Raw genomic sequence first — 23093 nt, forward strand, 5'->3', positions numbered from 1 at the left:
AGTCAATGGCGCCCTGCACCATGGGGAAGCCCGCGAATGCTGCAAAGCCCATTGCACGCTGTTGCTGCTTGGCAAGGGCCATGGAGAAGGAGATGAACTGACGTCTCCTTTTGAAAAGGGCATTGGTCACCTGGCGGATGCAGCAATGCACGGCGAACTGGGAGATGTTGGCAATGTCCCCAGTAGCGGATTGGAAGGAGCCGGTGGCATAGAAGTTGAGAGCCACCGTCACCTTCACTGCCACCGACAGAGACGTCCTGCTCCTCAGCTGTGGCTGCAGATCACCGCCAAGCAGCTGACAGATCTCTGTGACCACGTCCCTTCTGAATCGCAGCCTCCGAACACACTGCTCCTCAGACATGTTGAGATAGGAGAACTGCTGGCGGTATACCCTGGGTGGGTAAGGCCTCCTTTCCCGACGCCTGTTGCCCCCTCTCCGTCTAGCCAGGGCTGCCACTCTCTCACGGCGTCTGTGAGCCCTTTGGATGTAATTGAGAAAGCCAGCGTTGACACCCATTGCAGCCCCCATAATATGCTGGCAAACAATGAGATGTCAATGAAGGCAAAGACTAGTGGAAAGCTGTGGCCTGAAGCCAGAAGTACCTGTCCGAGTGTTGGGCCAAAGCAGAAAGCTATCTACCTTGGTCTCTCTCCAAAGATCCGTTTCTCAAGAAGGAGTGCTGCGAAATGGCAGCCTTTTATAGTGCAGGAGGAGTGCCCTTTAATTTGTGCCCCCCGCGCCCCGCATCGGCTGAGCACCGTTCCACTCTAACAGTCGCTAGGGGCGCCAGGCGCACAATGGGGCGTCGCCACTGAAGTTCCGGTTGGGGGCACACAAAGGGCGTTGCACGAGGAAATGACGTCATGATCTGCGCACGCAGCTGAGCGCGCGCAAAGACTGCGCCGCCGCTAAATCTCTAGTGAAGTTGGGGCGAGGCGCAGATCGCGCTGCGCCCGGGCGCTAGCCGCCTAGCGCCCGACATCTACTCCTCCTAAGGCGCTAACGGCTGGCGCAACCAACTGAATTTCTAGGCCTACATGTTAACTTAAAACTTAGTCCACTTATATAATAGCAAAATACTGCGGATGCTGGAAATCTGAAATAACAACAGAAAATGCTGGAAATACTCAGCAGGCCAGGCAACATCCGTGGAGAGAGAAACAGAGTCAACGTTTCAGGTCTGGGACCCTTCATCAGAACTCTCGGTCTGCTCCCCGCTCTCGGGCCCCGGTCTGCTCCCCGCTCTCGGGCCTCGGTCTGCTCCCCGCTCTCGGGCCCCGGTCTGCTCCCCGCTCTCGGGCCCCGGTCTGCTCCCCGCTCTCGGGCCTCGGTCTGCTCCCCGCTCTCGGGCCTCGGTCTGCTCCCCGCTCTCGGGCCTCGGTCTGCTCCCCGCTCTCGGGCCCCGGTCTGCTCCCCGCTCTCGGGCCCCGGTCTGCTCCCCGCTCTCGGGCCCCGGTCTGCTCCCCGCTCTCGGGCCCCGGTCTGCTCCCCGCTCTCGGGCCCCGGTCTGCTCCCCGCTCTCGGGCCCCGGTCTGCTCCCCGCTCTCGGGCCCCGGTCTGCTCCCCGCTCTCGGGCCCCGGTCTGCTCCCCGCTCTCGGGCCTCGGTCTGCTCCCCGCTCTCGGGCCTCGGTCTGCTCCCCGCTCTCGGGCCTCGGTCTGCTCCCCGCTCTCGGGCCTCGGTCTGCTCCCCGCTCTCGGGCCTCGGTCTGCTCCCCGCTCTCGGGCCTCGGTCTGCTCCCCGCTCTCGGGCCTCGGTCTGCTCCCCGCTCTCGGGCCTCGGTCTGCTCCCCGCTCTCGGGCCTCGGTCTGCTCCCCGCTCTCGGGCCCCGGTCTGCTCCCCGCTCTCGGGCCCCGGTCTGCTCCCCGCTCTCGGGCCCCGGTCTGCTCCCCGCTCTCGGGCCCCGGTCTGCTCCCCGCTCTCGGGCCCCGGTCTGCTCCCCGCTCTCGGGCCTCGGTCTGCTTCCCGCTCTCGGGCCTCGGTCTGCTCCCCGCTCTCGGGCCTCGGTCTGCTCCCCGCTCTCGGGCCTCGGTCTGCTCCCAGCTCTCGGGCCTCGGTCTGCTCCCCGCTCTAGGGCCTCGGTCTGCTTCCCGCTCAGGCCCGCCGCCGTTCTGCGGGAGAAGTTATGAAAAGCAGCACCTCCTTCCTCCACTTCACCGAACTCCCGCACTTACTGAACTCCCAAGTTTTTCATTCTGTTCCAGCTGCCATCAGTTGCACTCACAGGCCCGTTTTTATACTGTTTGTAAATCTAGCCAGCTAATTAACTAATGAACGAGCTACCACGGGAGAGCTTGCTTGTTTGTCTCTGCTTAAGCCTGAAAGGAACTTAAAAATTTAAACTTTAAAATTTACCTTAAACAGTTGATCTTACTTAAGAGCTACTAGCAATTAACACCAGATTTTAAAAGAGATCAATAGAGATTAACCCTTAAAACTCCCACACTTACCAAACTCCCAAGTTTTTCACTCTGTTCCAGCTGCACCAACTGAGCCACATATTCACTAGAAGCATCATCGAGCAAACCATCGGCTTGCTCAAAATGTGCTTCCGATGCCTAGACAGATCTGGAGGAGCCTTGCAGTATGCACCAGCCAGGGTCTCCAGCATCGTTGTGGTCTGCTGTGCCCTGCACAACATCGCACAGCAGCGCGGCTTAGTGCTGCTGCATGAACTAGTGGCTCAGCACACAGCCTCCTCGGAGGAAGGGGAGGAGGAGGAGGAAGAGGATGAGGAGGAGGAGGTGGAAGAGGAGGAGGTGGAGGAGGTGGATGAGGAGGAGGACGGGGAGCAATGCCTTGCGGGGCCGGATGTGGCCAATCCAGCAGCAGGCGACCACATTGCTGGCCGTCAGGCAAGGGATGCATTCATCCATGCTAGATTCGTGTAAGCATACGCTTCAACCACAGGTGATGAATATAAGTCTGACATTCTCAAAACCCTAGGCATCATCTGTCTAATAAACGGTGGTTTGCGCTCAGTGTCACCACCAACATTTGCCCTGAGCCCTCACTCTTGAACTTCCATTTCCCAGAACACAGAGGCCACACTTTAGGTGATCTCAGCAGATCTTTAAACCTTTTTCGACACGGAACCCATGTGTGTCTGCACACAGACCTCGAACTCACCTCCTCAGCAGTTTGCAGCCAAACTGCCTTGGTTTGCTGAGGAGGCCTCCTCCTTCCGTTTCCAGGGAAGAGGATCTCCTGTTATCCTCTAACTCCCTCAACAAGAGCATGGAGGGAGCTCTCATTGAACCTGGCTGCGGCCTTGGTTTTTGGGGCTGCCATTCCTGCAGCAGCCAGCACCTTTCAGAGAAAAAAGCATTAATTTTACTAAGCCATTGGAACACATCTGGCATATTTTTCAATGCTTAGTCACATACTAAATTGAAAGATTAAAAAAAATCATAAATGTCTTTCTGGAATAATAGACCAGTAATTTCATTCAATAATCTGTGTTCAGACCAGCTGCTGCCAGCTCCCCTTTCTAGATAATACAGCACCAAGCCATCCCAGTTACATTTTTTGCAAAGGGGACGTGGCCCCTTTAAATTTTTACTCAAACAACGCGTCATCAGAGGCGAGAAACGGACATGCTCCGAGCAACTGCCTGGAGGGACCCGCACGTCGGCCGGAATGAGGCCAATGAAGCAAAAATCAGAACTGTGGGCCGACAGCAGCCGGGAGCGGGTCCGAAAGCTGCCGAGCAGCTGACCCGCCCTCAACCCGCTTCCTCAATAAGGGGTAAGGTACTGACTTGGATAGAGAACTGGTTGGCGGACAGGAAGCAAAGAGTTGGAATAAACGGGTCTTTTGCCGAGTGGCAGGCAGTGACTAGTGGGGTACCGCAGGGATCGGTCCTTGGACCACAGCTATTCACAATATATATTAATGATCTAGACGAGGGAACTAGATGTAATATCTCCAAGTTTGCAGATGACACAAAGCTGGGTGGGCGTGTGTGCTGTGAGGAGGATGCCGAGAAACTCCAGTATGATTTGGACAGGTTGGGTGATTGGGCAGATGCATGGCAGATGCAGTTTAATGTGGATAAATGCGAGGTTATCCACTTTGGTGGCAAAAACAGGAAGGCAGTAGATTGGGAAAAGGGGAAGTGCAACGAGACCTGGGTGTCCTTGTGCACCAGTCGCTGAAGGTAAGCATGCAGGTGCAGCAGGCAGTTAAGAAGGCAAATGGTATGTTGGCCTTCATAGCAAGAGGATTCGAATACAAGAGCAAGGATGTCTTGCTGCAGTTGTACAGGGCCTTGGTGAAACCACACCTTGAGTATTGTGTGCAGTTTTGGTCGCCTTATCTGAGGAAGGATGTTCTTGCCATGGAGGGAGTGCAGCGAAGATTCACCAGACTGATAGCAAAATACTGCAGATGTTGGAAATCCGAAATAACAACAGAAAATGCTGGAAAAACTCAGCAGGTCAGGCAACATCCGTGGAGAGAAATTTGAGTTGACGTTTCGGGTTTGACCCTTCTTCAAAACTCTCCAGTTTTGAAGAAGGGTCAAACCCGAAACGTCAACTCAAATTTCCCTCCACGGATGTTGCCTGACCTGCTGAGTTTTTCCAGCATTTTCTGTTGTTATTTCACCAGACTGATACCTGGGATGGCAGGAATGACGTATGAAGAGAGATTGGGTCAATTAGGCTTATATTCGCTAGAGTTTAGAATATTGAGAGGGGATCTCATTGAAACGTATAAAATTCTAACAGGACTAGACAGACTAGATGCAGGAAGGATGTTCCTGATGGCGGGGGAGTCCAGAACCAGGGGTCACAGTCCAAGGATAAGGGGTAAGCCATTTAGGACTGAGATGAGGAGGAATTTCTTCACCCAGAGAGTGGTGAACCTGTGGAATTCTCTACCACAGAAGGCAGTTGAGGCCAATTCATTAAATATATTCAAGAAGGAGTTAGATATATTTCTTAAGGCTAAAGGGATCAAGGGATATGGGGGGAAAGCAGGGACAGGGTACTGAGTTTGGATGATCAGCCATGATCTCATTAAATGGTGGAGCAGGCTCGAGGGGCCGAATGGCCTACTCCTGCTCCTATCTTATATGTTTCTATGTTTCTATACTATCTTTAACTTCTCTTGTTAGATGGTTTGACCACTTTTCCACTGAGGTACAGAGGGATCTGGGTGTCCTTGTACATGAATCACAAGAAGTTAGCATGCTGGTACAGCAAATAATTAGGAAGGCAAATGGAATGTTGGCCTTTATTGCAAAGGGAATGGAGTATAAAAGTATGGAAGTCCTGTTACAACTGTACAGGGCGTTGGTGAGACCACACCTGGAGTACAGCGTACAGTTTTGGTCTCCTTATTTAAGGAAGGAAATACTTGCATTGGAGGCAGTTCAGAGAAGGTTCACGAGGTTGATTCCGGAGATGAAGGGGTTGTCTTATGAGGAAAGGTTGAGCAGGTTGGGCCTATACTTAATGGAGTTTAGAAGAATGAGAAGGGATCTTATTGAAACATATAAGATTCTGAAGGGGCTTGACAGGGTAGATGCAGAGAGGATGTTTCCCCTCGTGGGGGAATCTAGAACTAGGGGCATAATTTCAGAATAAGGGGGCACCCTTTTAAATCGGAGAGGCCAAGATCAGATCAGCCATGATCTTATTGAATGGCGGCGCAGGCTCAAGGGGCCAAATGACCGATTCCTGCTCCTACGTTTTATGTTCTTCTGTTCTTATAATTTCCTGTGGGGTTTTTGTGCCTTAAAGGAATGTATATTTGTTGTAAATTATGTATTAATTCTTTAAATGCTAGCCATTGCTTATCTACCGTCATACCTTTTAATGTAGTTTACCAATCTGCCTTAGCCAACTCACCCCTCATACCTACGTAGTTTGCTTTGTTTAGATTTAAGACCCTAGTTTCGGATTTAACTAAATCACTTTCAAACTTAATATAAAATTCTATCATATTATGGTCACTCTTCCCTAAAGGCCCCTTTACTACAAGGTTATTAATTAACCCTTTCTCATTGCACAATACTAGATCTAAAATAGCCTGTTCCCTAGTTGGTTCCTCAACATACTGATCTAGAAAACTATCTTATATACATTCCAAGAATTTGTCCTCCACACTATTACTGCAAATTTGGTTTGCTCAGTCTATATGTAGATTAAAGCCCCCCATGATCACTGTATTACCCTTGTTACATGCGCCTCTAATTTCCTGATTTATACTCTGCCCTACATTACAACCACTGTTTGGGGGCCTATAAACAACTCCCACCGATGTTTTCTGCCCCTTGCTGTTTCTTAGCTCCACCCAAACTGATTCTACTTCTTGATTTTCGGAGCTAAGATCCTTTCTCTCGACTGTCTTCATCCCATCCTTTATTATCAGGGCTACCCCGCCCCCTCTTCCATTTTGCCTATCTCTTCTAAAAGTTAAGTATCCTGGAATATTTAGTTCCCAACCTTGGTCACTTTGCAACCACGTCTCCATTATGGTTATTAGATCAAACCTATTAATTTCTTTCTCCGCTATTAATTAATCTATTTTGTTGCGAATGCTACGCACATTCAGATATAGTGCCTTTAGCTTTGACTGATTTCTCTCTTTCCCTGATGTCACCTTAGTCACTGATGCCCTATGACCTTTGTTACTCTCTCTGTCCCTTCCTGACCTGCTCTGCTTATTTTTACCCAAAACTCTACTCTGCTCTAGAGCCTTGACATTTCTCTCGCTGCTTTTAAATTTACTCTTTCCTGAATCCTCCCACCCCGCAACCCCCCCCCCCCCCGCACCCCCCATTAATAGTTTAAAGCCCTGTCTACTGCCCTAGTTATTCGGTTCGCCAGGACACTGGTCCCAGCCCGGTTTAAGTGGAGCCCGTCCCAACAGAACAGCTCCCTCTTTCCCCAGTACTGGTGCCAGTGCCCCATGAACTGAAACTCCTTCCTCCCACACCACTCTTTGAGCCACGCATTTAAACCTCTAATCTGTTTGTCCCTATGCCAATTGGCGCGTGGCTCAGGTAACAATCCAGAGATTATTACCTGTGAAGTTCTGCTTTTTAATTTGGACCCCAACTCCTCAAACTCTCTCAACAGAACCTCATTCCTAGTTCTACTTATGCCATTGGTTCCTACGACGACCACGACAACTGGATCCTCCCTTTCCCATTCCAAGTTCTTTTCCAGCCGCGAGGAGATGTCTTTAACGCTGGCACTGGGCAGGCAACACAACCTTCGGAACTCTCGGTCGCGGCTGCAGAGAACAGTATCTATCCCCCTGACTATACTGTCCCCTACCACAACTACATTCCCTTTCACTTCCCCCACTTGAATGGCCTCCTACACCTTGGTGCCATGGTCAGCTTGCTCATCCATCCTGCAGGCTTTTCCCTCATCCACACAGGCAGCAAGAACCTCATACCTGTTGAACAAGGGCAAAGGCTGAGGCTCCTCCAGCACTGCACCTGGGGTCCCCTTACCTGCCTGAGTTGCAGTCACACCCTCCTGTCCCTGACCACTAACCAGACCTGTACCACTACCTAACCTAAGGGGTGTAACTGCCTCCTGGATCAAAGTGTCCAGGTAACTCTCCCTATCCCTGATGCCCTGCAATGTCTGCACCTCAGAGTCCAGTCAAAAAACTCTGAGCTGAAGTTCCTCAAGATGCAGGCACTTACTGCAAACGTGGTTGTCCGGGATCACAATGCTCTCCACAAACTCCCACATACTGCGGTTGTGGCACACCACCTGTACTGCCATCCCTGTACGATCTTGTTTTATTTAATTCAATTTAATTAAATTTGTAATTAGGTTACTTAGTTTACAGTGTCGTTTCCTGACTACTTACTTTATCTAGATTAAGTTATGGGTAAGGAAATAAAATCACACTCACAATCACACACACACACTCACTCACAATCACACTCACTCACAATTCAATCGCACACACACACTCACAATCACACACACACACTCACTCACAATTCACAATCACACACACACTCACAATCACACTCACTCACAATTGCACACACTCCCAATTCACAATCGCACACACACACTCACACTCACACTCACACACACTCACAACCACACTCACACACGAAGCGCTCTGTTTATTTTTAAGAGTAACATGGATCAGGGTGACAGAGTTTACCGATGAACGCCTGACACTGAGCTCTGGCAGGCTTGTGTCGGGGGGTGTGCAGGCGCTGAGCTCCTCGGGGCCAGTTGGTCCAATCTGGCTGCAGATCTTGAAAGCTGTGGGGCTTTGCTGAGCTCTGAGCCTGGGGGGAAAGGCTGGGCTCTGGGGAGAAAGGCTGGGCTCTGGGGAAAGGCTCTGGGGGGAAAGGCTGGGCTCTGGGAGGAAAGGCTGGGCTCTGGGGAGAGTCTGGGGCTCTGGTGCCTGTCAGTCGCAGTGAGTGAGTGTGGAGACCGGGCGAGGCGGTTCCCGAGGGCTGGGCTCCTCGCTCCTCCTCCAGTCCCCGGGCTCCTCGCTCCTCCTCCAGTCCCCGGGCTGCTCACAGTCACTCGCCGCCCGGCCATGGCTGATACAGACGCTCGGCTGCCGAGCCGCGGATCCCCGGCTCCCGCAGCGGCCGGTCTGCTGGCCCCGGTGCTGTGTGTCAGTGCCCTGCAACTGGCTCTCACCATCGGCTTCATCTGTTACTCCCAGGGCCAGTGGCTGCAGGTAAGACCCAGCGGGCAGGGCAGGCAGCTCAACCTCAGCATCCGATAGAGTTTCTGCACAAAGTTTCTGTGCTGCACTTCTGGGGGAGTCCAAACTAGGGGTCATAAATAGAAGACAGTCACTAATAAATCCAATAAGGAATTCAGGAGAACTTCTTTACCCAGAGAATGATATAGAGGAGCAAATTTGCAGGGAAATTACAGAGAGGTGCAAGAACTATAGAGTAGTAATAATGGGGAATTTAATTATCCTAATATAGACTGGGATAGTAATAGTGTAAAGGGCAGAGCGGGGAAGAATTTCCGAAGTGTGTTCAGGAGAACTTTCATGATCTACATTTCCGGCCCAACGAGGAAGGAGGTATACAAAAGCAAAATACTGCGGATGCTGTAAATCTGAAATAAGAACAGAAAATGCTGGAAATACTCAGCAGGTCAGGCAGCATCCGTAGAGAGAGAGAAACAGAGTTAACGTTTCAGGCCGATGACCCATCGAGGAAGGAGGCATTGCTGGATCGGGTTCTGGGGAATGAGGTGGAGCAAGTGTCAGTAGATGAACATTTAGGGAACAGTGATCACATTATCATAAGGTTTAGATTAGCTATGGAAAAGGACAGGGAGCAATCTAGAGTAAAAATACTTAATTGGAGGAGAGCCAATTTCAGTGGGTTGAGAATGGATCAGGCCCGGATAAATTGGAATCAAAGATTGACAGGCAACACTGTAATCGAACAATGGGCTGCCTTTAAAGAGGAGATGGTTCGGGTACAGCCGAGGTACATTCCCACGAGGGGGAAAGGTAGGGCAACCAAAGCCAGAGCTCCCTGGAGGATGAAAGAGATAGAGAGTAAGATGAAGCAGAATACAGGTTGAGAATACAAGTGAGAACCAGGCTGAATATAGAAAGTTCAGAGGGGAAGTGAAATAGAAAATAAGAGGGGCGAAGAGAGAGTATGAGAATAGATTGGCAGCTAACATAAAAGGGAATCCAAGAGTCTTCTATAGGCATATAAATAGTGAACAGGTAGTAAGAGGAGAAGTGGGGTGTCGATTAGGGACCAAAATAGAGACCTACGCATAGAGGCAGAGGGCATGGCTGAGGTACTAAATGAGTACTTTGCATCTGTCTTTACCAAGGAAGAAGATGCTGCCAAAGTCATAGTGAAAGAAGAGGTAGTGGAGATACTGGGTGGAATAAAAATTGATAAAGAGGAGGTACTAGAAAGGCTGGTTGTACTAAAAGTAGATAAGTCACCAGGACCGGATGGGATACATCCTAGGATGCTGAGGGAAGTAAAGGTGGAAATTGCGGAGGTACTGGCCATAATCTTCCAATCCTCCTTGGATATGGGGCTGGTACCAGAGGACTGGAGAATTGCAAATGTTACACCCTTGTTCAAAAAAGGGTGTAAAGATAAACCCAGCAACTACAGACCAGTCAGTTTGACCTCAGTAGTGGGGAAGCTTCTAGAAACGATAATCCAGGACAAAATTAACAATCACTTGGACAAGTGTGGCTTAATTAAGGAAAGCCACCATGGATTTGTTAAAGGCAAATTGTGTTTAACTAACTTACATAGATACATAGAAGATAGGAGCAGGAGTAGGCCATTCGGCCCTTCGTGCCTGCTCCGCCATTTAATGAGATCATGGCTGATCCTTTAATTCAGTATCCCGTCCCCGCCTTCTCTCCGTAACCCTTAACCCCTTTTGCCCGTAGAAATATATCTAATTCCCTCTTAAATATATTTAATGAGCTGGCATACACTGCCCTCTGTGGCAATGAGTTCCACAGGTTCACCACTCTCTGAGTGAAGAAATTCCCCCTCATCTCTGTCCTAAATGGTTTAGCCCTTATCCTTAAATTATGTCCTCTAGTTCTGTTCTCACCCGCCAAGGGAAACATTCCTTCTGCATCCAGTCTGTCTAGACCTGTCAGAATTTTATACACTTCTATGAGGTCCCCTCTCAATCTTCTAAACTCCAGTGTGTACATCCCTAAACTACATAGTCTCTCCTCATAGGTCATTCCCGCCATTCCTGGTATCAGCCTGGTGAATCGCCGCTGCACCCCCTCCATGGCAAGAACATCCTTCCTCAGATGAGGCGACCAAAACTGTACACAGTACTCGAGGTGTGGTCTCACCAGTGCCCTGTACAGCTGCAGCAAGGTATCCCTGTTCCTGTATTCTAACCCTTTTGCTATGAAGGCCAGCATACCGTTTGCCTTCTTGACCGCCTGTTGCACCTGCATGCTCGCCTTCAGTGACTGGTGTACAAGAACACCCAGGTCTCTCTGTACTTCCCCCTCTCCCAATCTATTGCCATTTAAATAATAATTTGCCCTCCCGTTCCTGCACCCAAGGTGGATAACTTCGCACTTGTCCACATTATAGTGCATCTGCCATTTATCCGCCCAATCGCCCAGTCTGTCCAAATCGCTCTGGAGCTTCCTGGTCTCTTCCTCTGAGCCCACCCCCCCTCCTAGTTTAGTGTCGTCTGCAAATTTGGAAATGCTGCATCCGACTCCCTGATCCAGGTCATTAATGTAAATTGTGAACAGCTGGGGGCCCAGGACAGATCCCTGTGGTACCCCACTTGTTACTGCCTGCCATTCAGAAAATGAGCCGTTTATTCCAACTCTCTGTTTTCTATCTGACAGCCAGTTCCCTATCCACGCCAAAACTTTCCCCTTTATCCCATGAGCCTCAATTTTCCATGCTAATCTTTTATGTGGGACCTTATCGAAGGCCTTTTGGAAGTCCAGGTACACCACATCTACTGGCTCTCCCCCATCTATTCTACCAGTTACTCCCTCAAAAAATTCCAATAGATTAGTCAAGCACGATTTACCCTTTGTAAATCCATGTTGACTCTGTCCTATCCTGTCCCCATTTGCTAAGTGCTCCGCTATTTCATCCTTAATGATGGACTCCAGCATTTTGCCCACAACTGATGTAAGGCTTACAGGTCTGTAATTACCTGCTTTTTCCCTACCCCCCTTTTTGAATAGTGGGGTAACGTTAGCTACCCTCCAATCCATCGGCACTGTTCCCGAGTCTAATGAATTCTGAAAAATCATCCTTAGTGCATCCGCTATCTCTAGGGCCACCTCCTTCAGTACCCTAGGATGCATGTTATCAGGCCCTGGGGATTTGTCCACCTTCAATCCCTTTAGCTTCCTTAACACCATATCCTTAGAGATATTGATTTGCGTCAGTTCCTCCTTTGCCAATGTCCCTATTTTTCCTTGATTGAGTTTTTTGATGAGGTAACAGAGAGGGTTGATGAGGGCAATGAGGTTGATGTGGTGTACATGGACTTTCAAAAGACATTTTATAAAGTGCCACATAATAGGCTTGCCAGCAAAGTTGAAGCCCGTGGAATAAAAGGGACAGTGGCAGCATGGATATGAAATTGTCTAAGTGACAGGAAACAGAGAGTAGTGGTGAACGGTTGTTTTTTGGACTGGAGGAAGGTACACAGTGGTGTTCCCCAGGGGTCTGTACTGGGACCACTGCTTTTCTTGATATATATTAATGACTTGGACGTGGGTGTACAGAGCACAGTTTCAAAATTTGCAGATGACACAAAACTTGGAAGTATAGTGAACAGTGAGGAGGATAGTGATAGACTTCAAGAAGACATAGACAGGCTGGTGGAATGGGCGGACACGTGGCAGATGAAATTTAACGCAGAAAAGTGCGAAGTGATACATTTTGGTAGGAAGAATGAGGTGAGGTAATATAAACTAAAGGGTACAATCCTAAAGGGGGTGCATGAACAGAGAGACCTGGGGGTATGTGTGCACAAATCATTGAAGGTGGCAGGGCAGGTTGAGAAAGCAGTTAAAAAAGTTTACGGGATCCTGGGCTTCATAAATAGAGGTATAGAGTACAAAAGCAAGGAAGTTATGATGAACCTTTATAAAACACTGGTTCGGCCTCAACTGGAGTATTGTGGCCAATTCTGGGCACCACACTTTAGGAAGGAGGTAAAGGCTTTAAGAGAGGGTGCAGAAAAGATTTATGAGAATGGTTCCAGGGATGAGGGACTTCAGTTATGCGGATAGATTGGAGAAGCTGGGGTTGTTCTCCTTAGAGCAGAGAAGGTTGAGAGGCGATTTGATAGAGGTGTTCAAAATCATGAGGGGTCTAGAAAGAGTAGATAGAGAGAAACTGTTCCCATTGGCAGAAGGGTCGAGAACCAGAGGACACAGATTTAAGGTGATTGGCAAAAGAACAAAAGGCGACATGAGGAAAAACTTCGTTACGCAGCGAGTGGTTAGGATCTGGAATGCACTGCCTGAAAGCGTGGTGGAGGCAGATTCAATCGTGGCTTTCAAGAGGGAATTGGAAAAGTACCCGAAGGAAAAAAAATTACAGAGAGCTGGCACGAGCTCAACGGGCCGAATGGCCTCCTTCTGTGCTGTAACCATTCTATGATTCTAAGAATCTATGAGTGGTGAGGATATGGAATTTGCTACCACAGAGAGTGGTTGAGATGCATAGCGTAGATGTATTTAAGGGGAAGCTCGATAAGTACATGAGGGAGGAAGGAATAGGTTATGTTGGTAGAGTGAGATGAAATAAGGTGGGAGAAGATTCGTGTGGGACATAAATGGTGGCATAGACCTGTTGGGCCGAATGGCCTGTTCCTGTGCTTTAGACTCTATTCTATCTAATGGACCAATCTCCGTGCTGACACTCATCCTGGCATTGAGAATGCAATGCCTCCCCCTTTAAATAACGTAAAGTGTGAAATAGGATTCAGACTTGGAGTCGTCACTCAAGCTGGCAGTCTGGGCTTAGTATCTGCCTTGTGTTAGAATCTCGCAGCACAGAAGGAGGCCATTCGGCCCATCGAGTCTCTGAGAGAGCTCTCCAATCAGTCCCACTCCCCTGCTCTTTCCCCAGAGCCCTGCAAATTTCCCCTGTTCAAGTATTTCTCCAATTCCCTTTTGAAAGTTACTATTGAATCTGCTTCCACCATCCTTTCAGGCAGCGCATTCCAGATCACAACAACTCACTGCTTAAATTTTTTCTCTCATTTCCCCCCCCCCCCCCCCCCCCCCACAGGTTCTTTTGCCAATTATCTTAACTCTGTGTCCTCTAGTTACTGACCCTCCTGCCAGTGGAAACAATTTCTCCTTATTTACTCTATCAAAACACTTTTATTAAATCTGAGGTTGTGAAAGGTCTGGTTGTATTAAAATATGAAACCTCTTCATATTGTTAGAAACTAAATAGTGCAGATGCTGGAGATGTGAAGCACAGAACAGAACGTGTTGGGAGGGATAACTCTCTCCCTTTCTCCACAGATGCTGCCCGACCTGCTGATCCCAGCACTTTCTGTTTTTCTGTTCTCTTGAGATAGTTGTTGTTTTACTCTGTGAACTTGGTCAGTTTGGTTTGAAGGGCTGCACAGTGCTACCTGTGTGAGTTCTTTTCTAATTTAGGCTGAACTCCTAGATTCGACCTGGGAGCCCTGTAATATTTCACACTTTGAACCCGGTGATTGGATTGGTGCTTCCTCACCAAGAAACCAGATTTGGGACATTGTGTTGATTAATGTAAAGTATCTGTTTTGTTTGGTGTTATTTGACATGGGTTAGTTGTGAACTCTCTAACATGAACTAGTCTGTTAATAAAACCATGACTTTGGAAGCACATTGTCCAGAGATCTTTAAAATTATGAAGGGGTTCGATAGGGTAGACGTAGAAAAGATGTTTCCATTTGTGGGGAGTCCAAAACTAGGGGTCAAAAATATAAGATAGTCACTAATAAATCCAATAGGGAATTCAGGAGAAACTTCTTTATTCAGAGAGTGGTTAGAATGTGGAACTCGCTATCACAAGGGGTAGGTGAGGCGAATAGCATGGATTTAATGGGAAGCTAGATAAGTACATGAGGGAGAAAGAAATAGAAGGATATGCTGATAGGGTGAGGTGAAGTAGGGTAGGAGGAGGCTCGTGTGGAGCATAGACACCGGCACGGACCAGTTGAGCTAAATGTCCTGTTTCTGTGCTTTAAATTCTATGACACACACTGTTATTACTGTGCGAGCTCTGCCCGCAACTTGTGGCGAGGAAGAGATTCCCCGTGAATTGCAAATCACCACAAGTTGCTGGACAATTGCGGCGCTCGCCATTAGCCTCGCGAAAACAGCATCTCGCCCTCAACCTACTCATGAAGTTGCTGCATTTGCACATTAATTACCCATTAAACTGAAAGTTAAGTCCAGTAATAGTGTAAGTACCCTTTTAACGATGTGGTCACCAATCAACCTCTTTGGCCCAGAAAGTGAACAATTAAAAGTGTGGAGTTTCATTCCTTCAGGTAGTGAATTGTTGTTGGAGTTTTTTTTTAAATGTTACATTTAAAATTTTTAAATTTTTTTCTTACTTTTCCTTTCTGTCTCTTTTTTTCTCTCTTTTAATCCAATCTTTCTTTCCCTCTTTATTTCTCTTTCTGTACCTAATTTGACTCTCATTCACCCTATTTCCTTCTCCGTCATTCCTCTGTTTCTTTCTCAATCCTTAAATCTAATAGACTGTTGGTCCCGCCGTGCCCTGATGGCCCGTTGCTCTCGCCGTGCCGTTATCAGCTCGCACTCCCAGCAAGTTACGGTGCAAAAAGATTTTGAGCTGAAGGGTGAGGGAAAAAGTCTAATGATGCAGGCACTCCGCGAGATGCCCTGCTGCGGTAAATCCCGGCCCATCTAATGATGTAATATTATTCCAACAATATATTTAAATAACAAAGAAAGAACTTGCATTTATTATAACCTCAAGACGTCCCAAAGCGCTTCACAACCAATTAATTATCTTGACATATAATCACTGTTGTATTATAGGGAAACATGGCAGCCAATTTGCGCACAGCAAAATCCCACAAACAGCAGTGAGACAAATGACCAATTAAGGGATTTGTTTGCTTTTCTGATGTTGCTCACAATTGGTCAGGACATTAGGGAGAACTTCCTGCTCTTTGTCGGTGTCGTGGGATCTTCTGCATTGACCTGAAAGGGGCAGACGGGGCTTGGGTTTAATTCTCATCGAAAGACACCTCCAGCATTGCCTCAGAACCGCACTGAAAATATCCACCAGGAATGGTAAATGTGGGGAATGCAGCAAGCAACAAATCTCCTGTCATTTGTGCCATGGTAACACTGGGTGCTGGGAAAGAAAGAAATAAAAACTTGGATTTATATCGTGCCCTTCATGACCGCAGGACATCCCGAAGCGCTTTACAGCCAATGAAGTACATTTTGAAGTGTAGTCACTGTTGTAATGTGGGAAACTTGTGCACAGCAAGCTCCCACTGAAAGCAATGTGATAATGATCAGATAATCTGTTTTAGTGATGTTGATTGAGGAATAAATATTGGCCCCAGGACACAGCCGCTCCCTCCGTACTGCACTGGAATGTCAGCCATGGCCTGAAGAGCGGGGAGTTCTGACACCGGGCCACCATTCCTCCCTCAACCAATGGCACCAAAAATGTCCTGACTTGATGATGCGACTTCCCAAATGAAACGTTGTGCAGGTGACCACACCGAATCTCCGGCAGTGACCGCACCGAATCTCTGGCAGTGACCGCACCGAATCTCTGGCAGTGACCGCACCGAATCTCTGGCAGTGACCGCACCGAATCTCTGGCAGTGACCGCACCGAATCTCTGGCAGTGACCGCACCGAATCTCTGGCAGTGACCGCACCGAATCTCCGGCAGTGACCGCACCGAATCCCCGGCAGTGACCGCACCGAATCCCCGGCAGTGACCGCACCGAATCCCCGGCAGTGACCGCACCGAATCTCCGGCAGTGACCGCACCGAATCTCCGGCAGTGACCGCACCGAATCTCCGGCAGTGACCGCACCGAATCACCAGTTGCAACAGCACCAAAACCTAGAAATACTGGTACTCTAAATGTGAAAATGAGCATGCTGCACAGAAGAGTGCAATGACATACCAACAATAGACATATTGGGGTCATTTTAATCCATCCATCCCTCAGGAAACTGATGGGATTGGTTGGAACACTGGGTTTATGCCCCGCCTGATTTTACTCTTTTAAAAAAATATTCCTTCCTGTGATGTGGGCGTCGCTGGCAAACACAGCATTTATTGCCCATCCCTAATTGCCCTTGAGAAGGTGGTGGTGAGCCGCCTTATTGAACCGCTGCAGTCCGTGAGGTGAAGGTGCTCCCACAGTGCTGTTAGGGAGGGAGTTCCAGGATTTTGATCCAGTGACGATGAAGGATCGGCGATATACTTCCAAGTCAGGATGGTGCGTGACTTGGAGGGGAACTTGGAGGTGGTGGTGTTCCCATGCACCTGCTGCCCTTGCCCTTCTAGGTGGAAGAGGTCGCGGGTTTGGGAGGTGCTGTTGAAGAAGCCTTGGCGAGTTGCTGCAGTGCATCTTGTAGACGGTACACACTGCAGCCACGGTATGCCGGTGGTGGAGGGAGTGAATGTTTAGGGGCACAGAAATGAAGTAACAGAAAATAATATAATAGAAGGTGTATAGTTCCCTGACGGATGGGTTGGGTTAAAATGACCCCTGTATTGCAGAGTAAATGAGTCGTGTGTGCTCTCCAAATTGATGTGAAGTCAGGATGACAGCACTTTGTTCAGAAAGCCACAACATTCCACTTTTGCATCAAACTGGAACAATATAAACATTGAGCTTTGGAATCTCCCCGGCAAGCAATGGAAGGTAACCCGGGTGTCTTGAAAGTATCAGATAGTACCCAGCTTAACGGAACGCAAAGCTTGATTAAAGACCTTGATAAAGATTCTGGAAAGTGAAATGTTTAGAATGGATTCAGTGCGTGGAAACACCTGCATTTTGGTTTGGTTTTTGAAGCACGTGATGTATCGGCAGAAGCAGAGAAGATGGAAGCTATCTTGAAAGTACCTTTGTGACGGAGTGCTGCCGAGGTGAGAAATCTATTAGGGCTGCTCAGGTACACTTCACACTTTATCCCCATTGTAAGGGCCAATAGTGAACGATGGGAAGCTCCAATGGGAAGCCAAACACCACTGGCTAGTGCCACAGCCGGGATTGCTTTCTAGTGATACTATTGGGTCATACAATGAAGACCGCAGTTCTCCGAGCAGATGTGAGGGCCTTTGGTCTGGAGGTAATGCTGACAAAGCCAGAAATTGAAGATCCATCCGTTATTATATCTGTAATGATAACAACAGTGTAGCCAGACTGAATGAGAAACTACGCTTCCACATGGAATACCAACATATGAAATTGACGGGCAGGTGGTGGTCTTCTCCTTCTTAGGCAGTCCCTCGGAACCGAGGATGACTTGCTTCCACATTAAAAATGAGTTCTCGGGTGACTGATGAGTCCAATGCGGGACCTACAGTCTCTGTCACAGGTGGGGCAGACGGTGGTTGAAGGGGCGGGTGGGTGGGGTGCTTGGGTTGACGTGCGCTCCTTGTGCTGCCTGCGCTTGGCTTCCGCTTGCTCCTGGCGAAGAGACTCGAGGTGTTCGGCGCCTTCCCGGATGCTTCTCCTCCACTTTGTGTGGTCTTGGGCCAGGGATTCCCAGGTGTCGATGGGGATGTTACACTTTTTCAAGGAGGCTTTGAGGGTGTCCTTGAAGCGTTTCCTCTGCCCACCTGGGGCTCTCTTGCCGTGCCAGAGCTCCAAGTAGAGCGCTTGTTTTGGGAGTCTCGTATCGGGCATGCGGACAATGTGACCTGTCCATCAGAGCTGATTGAGCGTGGTCAAAGCTTCGATGCTGGGGATGTTGGCCTGAGCGAGAACACTGACGTTGGTGCGCCTATCCTGCCAATGGATTTGCAGGATCTTGCGGAGGCAGCGTTGGTGGTACCTCTCCAGTGCTTTGCGGTGCCTGCTGTACATGGTCCATGTCTCTGAGGCATACAGCAGGGCAGGTATCACTGCTGCCCTGTAGACCATGAGCTTAGTGCTGGGTTTGAAGTCCTGGTCTTCAAACACTCTCTTCCTCAGGTGACCGAAGGCTGCACTGGCACACTGAAGGCGGTGTTGGACTTCGTCGTCGACGTCTGCCCTTGTTGACAGTAGGCTCCCGAGGTATGGAAAGTGGTCCACGTTGTCGTGGATTTTGATAATCGGGGGGGGGGGGGCTGCACTGTGTGGCGGGGGCAGGTTGGTAGAGGACCTTTGTCTTACGGATGTTTAGTGTAAGGCCCATGCTCTCGTACGCTTCGGCGAAGGTGTTGACGATGGTTTGGAGTTTGACCTCCGAGTGAGCGCAGACGCAAGCATCAACTGCATACTGTAATTCGACGACAGAGGATGGGATGACCTTGGATCTGGACTGGAGGCGACGGAGGTTGAACAGTTTCCCGTTTGTTCTGTAAATTAGCTCCACTCCAGTGGGTCTGTGGTGGAACCGTTGGTCAGGATCATGGCTTGCATGTTGTCGTGAAGCAGGCGGAGGATAGTGACAAACTTTTGAGGGCAGCCGAATTTGAGGAGGATACTCCATAATCCCTCACGGTTGACAGTGTCGAAGGCCTTTGTGAGATCAAAGAAGGCCATGTACAGTGGTTGGTGCTGTTCCCTGCATTTCTTTTGTAATTGACGTGCGGTGAAGATCATGTCCATTGTGCCCCTTAGTGGGCGGAATCCACATTGTGACTCTGGGAGGAGCTCTTCGGCCACTGGGAGAAGGCGATTGAGGAGGATTCTTGCGATGACTTTCCCTGTGGCAGACAGCAGGGAAACTCCTCTGTAATTACCACAATCGGACTTGTCACTCTTCTTGAAGATGGTCACAATTACGGCGTCTTTGAGATCCCCTGGCATGCTCTCCTCCTTCCAGATAAGAGAAATTAGTTCATGAATTCATGCCAGTAGTGCTTCTCCGCCATGCTTTAGTGCCTCGGCAGGGATTCCATCTGCTCCTGAGGCCTTGTTGTTCTTCAGTTGTCGGATGGCCTTTTCAACCTCATGCCGGGCTGGGGTTGTGCTGAGATGGTGGCGGGTAGCATGCTGTGGGATGGAGTTGAGGACACTCGTGTTGAAGACAGAGTCGTGGTTAAGGAGATCTTCGAAGTGTTCCTTCCAGCGGGCACTGACTGCCTCTCTGTCCTTGATGAGTAACTCTCCGTTCTTGGCCGGCAGTGGGGAAGGGCCTTGGGTGCTTGGGCCGTAGATGGTCTTGACTGCGCTAAAGAATCCACGCACTTCGTGGTTGTCGGGTAGCTGCTGGATCTCCTGCACTTTCTTCACCCACCATCTGTTCTTTAGGTTACGAGTTTGTTGTTGGACCTCGGCCTTCAGGCGTCTGTAGAGCTGCTTTCTTGCTCTCGAGTTCTGTTGCTGTTTCCAGATCAGGAATGCCTTGCGCTTGCGGCTTATTAGCTCCTGGATCTCCTGGTCATTCTCGTCGAACCAGTCTTGGTGTTTCCTGGTCGAGTGACCGAGCGTCTCTTCACAGGTGCTGATTATGGAGGCCTTGAGTGCAGACCAGGCGCTGTGGACACTCTGGGCTAGATTTTTGTGGAGCCGTTAGGCGGGGTTTCAGGCGTGTGGGGGGGGAAAATCCCGAATTTGGGGGTCCCGACACCATCCTGCCCAAAACCCCGCCCCACCTAAGCTTCAGGGGCAGCGGGTACCCGCCCTGCACTAGGACCCGCCGAAACCAGGCGGGAAGGGATTAGTGCCAATTAACTGCCTGTTAACAGGCAGTTTTTAGCCTAATCCCTATTTTGAGGGGTTTCGTGTGGGATTCCCAACGGCTCCAAACCACGCCAGGTTAGAGCAGGCGGGCCGTCGGGTTGAAGGAGTTGGAGGGGTCGCGATGTCGGTGCTCAGGTGAGTGATGGGTGCATGAGTGCAAAGGTAAATGTGTTTGGTGTGTCTAAAGTGTATAAAGAACTTTTACTTACCTGTACTTACCTTAACAGCCTTTCTTCCTGTAGCCGTCGGGAGCCCATCACTCAGCCGGCACTTAAAGCTGAACGGCTGCGATCTGTGAAAAGTGACAGCCTTCAGCTTTGAGTGCTGCTGAGAGTTCTAACTGAGTCTGTGCAGAAGGACTCATGTTAGAACTGAGACTGTCAGTGTTTGACAGCTTCAAACAGCTGTGAAACACTGATATTTCATCTGAGATGAAATTGCAGTCTGTGGCGTCACCTGTTGCCGGGTGGCGCTTAATTGGCCTGCTGAGCCCGTTGGGCGGGCTCAAAAGGTCAATCAAGGGAAAATCGCGCGAATTGGCCGGACGTCAAAGTAGGTGGGTCAAAAACCCGAAATGGGAAGTCCCACCTTCTTCCCGACAGGTTCGGGAAAATCTACCCCTCTGTGTCTCTGAATCACTGGGAGTCGTCAGGTTGTTTGTGAGGCGCAGGCTGAATAGGGCTTTCTTAGCGGGATCTTTGAGTGCTCCAGCATTCATTTTCCTGCGGCATTGTTTCTGTTGCCGCCGCTGTTTTGGGGCTACATTGATGGAGATGACAGAGCGGATTGGGCGGTGGTCTGTCCAGCAGTCATCAGCTCCTGTCATGGCGCGGGTGATACGGACGTCCTTGCGGTCCCTCGCTCGGACGATGATGTAGGTAAAGACCAGCTGGCCCATCAAGCCTGCCCCACACCTTATAATGGCTGGATTATCGTGACTAGACACGTCCTCACCACCCTCCCCCCACAGCCATGTAACCTCTTGGGAGAGGCAAAAAACCCAGGGCCAGTTATGGAAAAAATACTCTGGAGAGCTCACCTGCGACCCCCTCAGGTGATCTAAACCAGGAGATCACACGGACTGAGTGTTCTCTATAAAGACACTGACCTTCTGTATGATGCGACCTCTGCCCCAGTCATGAACCGGTCCAGCTCCCTCTTGTACAGAGAGTCAGCCTCCACCACACCAGGCAACACATTCCAGAGGCTGACTGCTCTCTGGGAAAAGAAACACCGGCCAACATCCTGTCTATTCCAACTCTTATATAGTTTAAACTCGTTTTCCCTGGTCTTCCCAATCTATTAAACTGGAATAATCTATCAATAGACATGCTATCCAGCCCTTTATTTTGTAGATCTTTTTCAGGTCACCTCTAAGTCTATACTGTTCGAAAGTAAATAGATTGAGGTCCTTGAGCCTATCTAGGTAGCTGAAATTCTTTAAGCTAGGAATCAGTCTCGTAGCTCTCCTCGTGACCTTTTCCAAGGCCACCATATCACGCACCATGTGGGGGGACCAGAACTGGGCACAGCACTCCCTGACCAGCGATGTTTAGAGTGAGGGAATGGTGTCATTTGATTTATACTGTATGGAGGAGAAATTCACTGTCGCCCCGATTGGGCGCTAATTTTTGAAAGTTTGAAAAGTTAGCGCCAGGCTCACTGGGCTGAGCAGTGCCGCCGCGTTCAAAGGCTCTTTCCCTCCCTTAAAGGGACGGGCCAATCGCTGCAGGCTCTGCAATTTAAAAAGTACCTGCCTGGACCACCAAGGCAGCCGCGATCCCGCGCGATCAGCCCGGCGTTCAAGCAGCGAGCCGGGCTGACCGATCGTGGGCAGGAACCCGCAAAAAAAACTGCAACAAGGTCATTTTTTTTTTTTTTTACTTACCTCGGCCCCCTCACCTTTAATCATTGCCCCCAAAGCGGCTGCCCGCCCGACGCGCGCCTCCTGCAACTGTCGGTGTTTTCGACCGGCGCTGCTGCAGGGGGCGGAAGCCAATTTCGGGTCTAGGGCGCTACCGGGGCGATGAGCACGGTGATGACATCACGATCTCTGGACGAAGGAGATTGGGGCGCAACGCTGTAATATGGCGGGAATTGAGGTCAGCGCCGTGCCCGGTCGCAAAGCCATTTGCATCCCCCAGAGCGCTAACGGGAGGCGCAAAGGCACCCGATTTCACCCCCAATGGCGCTATCATGGTCATGGTCATCTGTTTAAGATTTTTACAGGTCATTAGTATCTTTGGAAAACCAAGATTGACAGGATGGCATTTACCTGAAATAAAATGGCACCAATACCCTTGCAGAGATGGTAAATAGAGCACTGGGGGAGTGGGGCCAGACTTCCAGCAAAAACAGTCTATTTTACAGCAGAGCTGGTGATGATGTCATCGCCGTACGCAGCGCCCCATTTGTGCCCCGGCCATAAACTTCCCTTGCGCCCTCTGACCTATCACTGGACGATATGTCCGACAGGGTCAGGGGGCGTTTTTGCAGTGGCGCTACTTAAAGGGCAGGTGACGGGCGGTCAGTTTTTTTTTTGGCCAACTGCCAGCACCTGCCCCCTTTCCCTTTTATATGTGGGGTGCCGGCCGCAATTGCTCAGCCCGGCGCTCCTCTTAAGGGCCGGGCTGTTTTCATGGCACCCTGCTCCCCGGTGGTCGGCAGGTCCCTGGTGCTCACAGCGCTAGGCCCCTCCCCTTTAATCAGGGGAGGAGGCC

The 23093-nt window shown here is 49.7% G+C and overlaps 1 protein-coding gene across 1 annotated transcript in view; it reads left to right on the forward strand.

The window, feature by feature from the left end:
* Positions 1-8483: 8483 nt before the first annotated feature.
* The window catches only part of tnfsf11 (TNF superfamily member 11), a 69918-nt gene continuing 55308 nt past the window's right edge, over positions 8484-23093 (forward strand). Inside the window, exon 1 of the mRNA XM_086006103.1 lies at positions 8484-8682. Within this exon, the coding sequence (XP_085862229.1) occupies positions 8536-8682 (147 nt within the window). The 5' untranslated portion in view covers positions 8484-8535. The remainder of the gene's footprint in view (positions 8683-23093) is intronic.

The sequence above is a fragment of the Somniosus microcephalus genome, chromosome 14 (assembly GCF_052327205.1).
Source record: "Somniosus microcephalus isolate GS21.2 chromosome 14, FLI_Smic_1.0, whole genome shotgun sequence".
Lineage (NCBI taxonomy): Eukaryota > Metazoa > Chordata > Chondrichthyes > Squaliformes > Somniosidae > Somniosus > Somniosus microcephalus.